This window comes from Abramis brama (genome assembly GCF_963993115.1).
Source record: "Abramis brama genome assembly, chromosome: 15".
Taxonomy (NCBI): domain Eukaryota; kingdom Metazoa; phylum Chordata; class Actinopteri; order Cypriniformes; family Leuciscidae; genus Abramis; species Abramis brama.
In genome coordinates this window covers 33,016,517-33,021,516 of record NC_139977.1, presented here as the reverse complement: position 1 = coordinate 33,021,516, position 5,000 = coordinate 33,016,517, and the positions used below count along the sequence as shown (strand labels likewise).

General features: G+C 34.8%; 1 protein-coding gene across 1 annotated transcript in view; it reads left to right on the top strand.

Moving 5' to 3' along the window:
* The window catches only part of tcf4 (transcription factor 4), a gene marked incomplete at its 5' end in the record, with an annotated part of 172,686 nt that overhangs the window by 31,772 nt on the left and 135,914 nt on the right, over positions 1-5,000 (top strand). Inside the window, 1 exon segment of the mRNA XM_084138193.1 lies at positions 2,750-2,802. Within this exon segment, the coding sequence (XP_083994319.1) occupies positions 2,750-2,802 (53 nt within the window).

Genomic DNA, 5,000 nt, shown 5'->3' with positions numbered 1-5,000 from the left:
TTTCACAGCTGATTAGTTCAGTTCTGTCTGCTTCTGTCTTTAATAATAAACTGCTGCATTTCCTTTAAATGAATCCTGGTGAACGCTGGTTCTGAGAGGTTTTGGTTCTGTGTTTCTGAACAGACTGTGATGTATTTTCACTGTGAACTAAACCAGCTAAGCTAGGTTATCTGTCATGCTAATGAGGCACATTAAACTCAAACTGCCTGGAAGACATGTCGTTGCTCAGAGGTTTCTCTTTGAGTTCTCAGTTGCGTTTTTATTGTAGTATCAACTTTATCTCATACGTTTCCCTTAAAGTGCACTATTACGCTATTTTAAAGGCTTCTAGTTTAGTTCTGGAGTCTCTACAACAGGTTTACATGCATCAAAGATCAAAACACACTTTAATTTCCTCATAATCTCCACTGCAGCATCAGCTCTTTTCTCTCAGTGTCTGAAACGCTTGTCTCTCTAAACCCCGCCTCTCTGAGAGCCGCTCTGCTCTGATTGGTAAGACGGCCCAGTGTGCTGTGATTGGTCAGAAACTAAACGCTCATTATCATATCTGACTCTCAGCTCTTGATCACAGTGATACGAACAGTAACGATGGCGTGGGTTTTACCGTATCAATCTCAGAAAACAGCGTCTTCTCGACACGAACAACACGAACCAAACTCTTCCAGTCTCAGATAAACTAGTGTTTGAGGGCGGAGCTAAGAGACGCTGTTCAGCCAATGAAAACCATAGGCTGGCATTATGCAAATTAGTGACATTTTGTAACAGAAAGAGCGACTGGAATTACTGACGACTCGTTTCAGCTCAGATCATCACTAAATGTTTGAGTTCATATTGAGATCTCTGACTCTTCTGGAAATCTCTACACTGATGATAGTTTGGTGTATGATACGCATGTGAGATTACTGGAGTGTGTTTCTCAGAGGAAGAGAGACTTTGGTGAGAGTCTTCATTCGGTTTCATTGCTATCTAGGAGAAACATTTGAGATTTATCGTGTGATTTTATCTTTCCTCTGGCTGGGAATATTGTGGTTTGACCTCACGCTAATGTGCCCAAGCCTGGTGTATAAACGAGTCATTTCAGACCCTGACTGAGACCCTGACACACACACACACACGCACACAGATCTTTTCAAATTTCTCTTTTTCATCACTTCTCCCCCAATCCATCCGTCTGCACTAAGATGGAGATGCAATTTCTCTGTGCGTGTGTGTGTGTGTGTGTGTGTGTGTGTGTGTTATATGGTTCTATTGGTCTGTTCTGGCCTTAGGTAGTGAGACCCCAGGTGCAAGGAGAGGTTTGAGAGGTGAAAGGTGTGTGTGTGCGCGTGCGTGTGTGTGTGTGCGCGGGTGTGTGTGTCTGTGTGGGAATGTGTGGGCAGTAGCTGATAAGGAGAGAGATTCAGAGTAATAAATTACAGAGAGAGTTACAGAAAAGTCTGATAAATAATGGATGTGTGTGTGTGTGTGTGTGTGTGTGTGTGTGTGAAATAAATTCATTATGTCTCACCTGAACTGGCTTTTAGAGAGAAGACCCTTCTGGAGGAGTGAGTGAGTGTGTGTGTGTGTGTGTGTGTGTGTGTGAAAGAGAGAGAGAGAGAGTGTGTGTGTGTGACCTCATATCCAGCGACTATGAGAGACTATGACAGGAAATTGTCATTTTTTTTCATGACAATTAAACACAGAAATTCTCATTGAAATTAGATATTTATTTCGATCAATTAGTCCTTTAATGTGTGCTAATTAAAAGTCTGTCTGTCTAATTGATATTTTTGGGTGAGTTGCTCCTTTAGATTTATGCATGTATGTGTGTGTGTGTGTGTATATATATATATACATATACATGTTTGTTTGTTTGTTTGAGTGAATTACCCCTTTAATTTATTCAGTTTTTTTTAAATGACTAAATAATAATAGGAATTAGAAAAACAAATCTGAGTAAAACGTCTGTATCCATAACAGTGATTGAAATGGATTTTAATTGCTATGAATGTAATAAATCTTAATGTTTCTTAAAATAAGCTTTATTTATTTAAGCAATTTCTTTTTTCCTGCTGTTTCGAGCTGGAATGTGACCTAGACGCTCTTTCAGGAGATCCGCAGTGGGATAGTTTGGGATTATTATGAATCTCTCCTTTACAGCGGGTGTGTGTATGTCATGAAGGAGCCGCTGAGAGTGTGTGTTCTCGACGACAGATCTGCTGTTGTTAAACGCTGCTTTTAAAGCTGTGTGTTCATCTGTAAGTCACGAAGGCCCGCGCGCTGCTTTTATCAGTGTTGACTTTAGCATAAATGAACGTCTTGACAAAGAATGCGCGTCTTTCATGCGGCGGCGCTTTGAAGTCAAGTTTCTCCAGAAGCAAAGTGTGTTTTGATTGAGTGGGAGAGAGTTTGTTGAAGAGGTTTTTTCGGGAGTTTCGCGGTGGGCGATTCAATAAAGCGAGGGATAAAATAGGCAGAAACAGTGTAAAGACTCGCGCGCCGTTAATTACGGCCTTCAGAAAAGTGTACATTGTTGCATTGTTTCCCAAACCGTCATTAGGATTAGACCTGCACAAACGGCTCGGCTGGATGTAAACATCACAGTTATGTCACCGACGACCTTCATTACAGCGGGATTGTGGGAAATGTGTCTGAATGGCTTATGGTTTTATTTAATTAGGACACTCGTTTTTCATTTCAATGCAGATTTGGACAGGATTTATGAATCAATAGATGACTAAAATGAGTTGTTTTCTGCTTTTCTCTGTAGATTTGGAAGAGAGAGCGAGTTCGTCTTGGGGAAATGGAGTTCGTCCCACAAAAGTAAGTTTTTACATATTTATAAACGCTTTTGGTTTCAGTGTTCAGACCTCGGACGCGTGAAACATGGACGCTTCTGTACTTGGACTCGTTCGGACTCACAACTGATGCCGATAGAGTTTGATGTTAACTTTCAGCTCAACTCATGATGTATTAACTCTGTTTAGCATAAAATATATGCATATGGTGCACAAATTATTGGGTGAAATAGTTTTAAGACATTTTTTGTTATTGACGTTGTTCAGTAATAAATGACATTTAATTTTAGTTAAATATTCCTTTAATTTATTCTGATTTGAAAAATCACAAAAATGAGTAAATAAAAAAAAATAGAAATTAGGAAAACAAACCTTTTGTTTAACAAAAAATATTTCTTTGTTATGATATATTGATGATGATATATTAATTTCAAACTATATTATTTCAAATTATATATATATAAATAAATATTTTTAATAATATTAGAAATTAATTGGATAAATATTGGATGAAACATTTTTAAATAGTTATATATTTTTAATGATATTGATAAATTTGAGTGAATTATTACTTTAATTTATTTAGATTTTAGAAGTTACTAAAATTACTAAATAATAATTTAAATTAGAAAAACAACTCTTTTTGATTAACTACTAAATTCTCATTGTAATAATATTTTGATAATGTATATATTTTTTATTAATTTAAATTAATGTATATATTTTTTTATTAATTTAAATTAATTAATAAATGTATTATTATATTATATTATATATGGAAAAAGTAAAATTAATTTAAAAAGTATTAATTGTAAAAGTAAAATTCAATACAGTGATCAGAATTTGGGGATTTAAATGTGTTTAATTGTCATGAAAGTGATTGTTTTTTATTGACATTGTTCAAAAATAAATGAAATGTAAGCGTTTAATACCAATAATGTTTCTCATCTGCCACCTTGGATGAGCATTCTTGCATTATGATGTAGTTGCAGTGCATTGTGGGATTGTGTCATCAGTAGTCTTCAGAGCTGATTCTGCTTGGCCTGTGTGTCTGACGGCGCGGTCTGAAAGGTCAAAGGTGACTCTGAGTAGAGGAGTGTGTTTGCAGAGGAGAATCAAGGACTTGCTTACGGAGCACTTTCACACTTTCAGATCCACACGTCCACCGAATGCAAATGAATTCAAATCCTCACCCTTATGGGAAACATCCCGTGAACTTTCCCGAGCTGGAACGTCAACACACTGTATTTCCAGTGACCCGGAATGTGAGTCTGAAGCTCCGGGACTCGTTTAATAGCAGTTAAAGGGGGATGAAAAGCCTTTACTCCTGAATGACAGTGAAAGGTTGTAGGAGTCGCGACACACTCTTGTTTTTTTAACACTAATTTACCTTGAAAGCGACACACAAGACTGACGGTAATACTTGAGCATATGACCTGTGAACTCGTTTATGCCAGTTATGAATATTCAGCTGGGAAAAATGTAAGGCTGGACAGGATCAAGAGGAAGACTGAAGAGGGATTTGTGATGTCAGAAGAGTCGTGTCAGTGGCAGAACAAGTTATTACATCGTGCACAATAAGATTAACTGTATTATTAGCTATATATATAAAGTATAATTTAAACTGTACTGAACTCTCTTTGTTGTTTGTGCCATTAAACACCAAAAATATCTGTCTATTAGGCCCTATATACATTTCTGTCTGATTATATTATATTAAAGTATTTTATATTATATTATTTGTTTATTATGTATTAACATTTATATGTTTATTGTCATTTTAATTTAATATTTATCCATGTATATGTATGCATATTATTTGTTTAAATAGGGCCACACTTCAATAAACACTATTTAAATTATAAATTTAAATATTATATTATATTATATTATATTATATTATATTATATTATATTATACATTTATCTATTTATCATGCATATATTGTAATTTGTTTTACCATGTGTATATTTATTGTCATTTTAATTTATGATGTTATTGAACCATATTACATGCATATTCATTTTTATTTTACATTTTTCTGTTTAAAATACATGGACTTTCCCTCTATTTATTTGTTTGTGCCATTAAACACTTAAATAATATAAAATATAATGTAATTTCAGTATTATTTCTTATTTGATAATTTACATATTTATTGAATTTTAATTCATAGTATTATCTTTTTGAGCCATGTATAGGCTTAGTAAAATATAATATCAT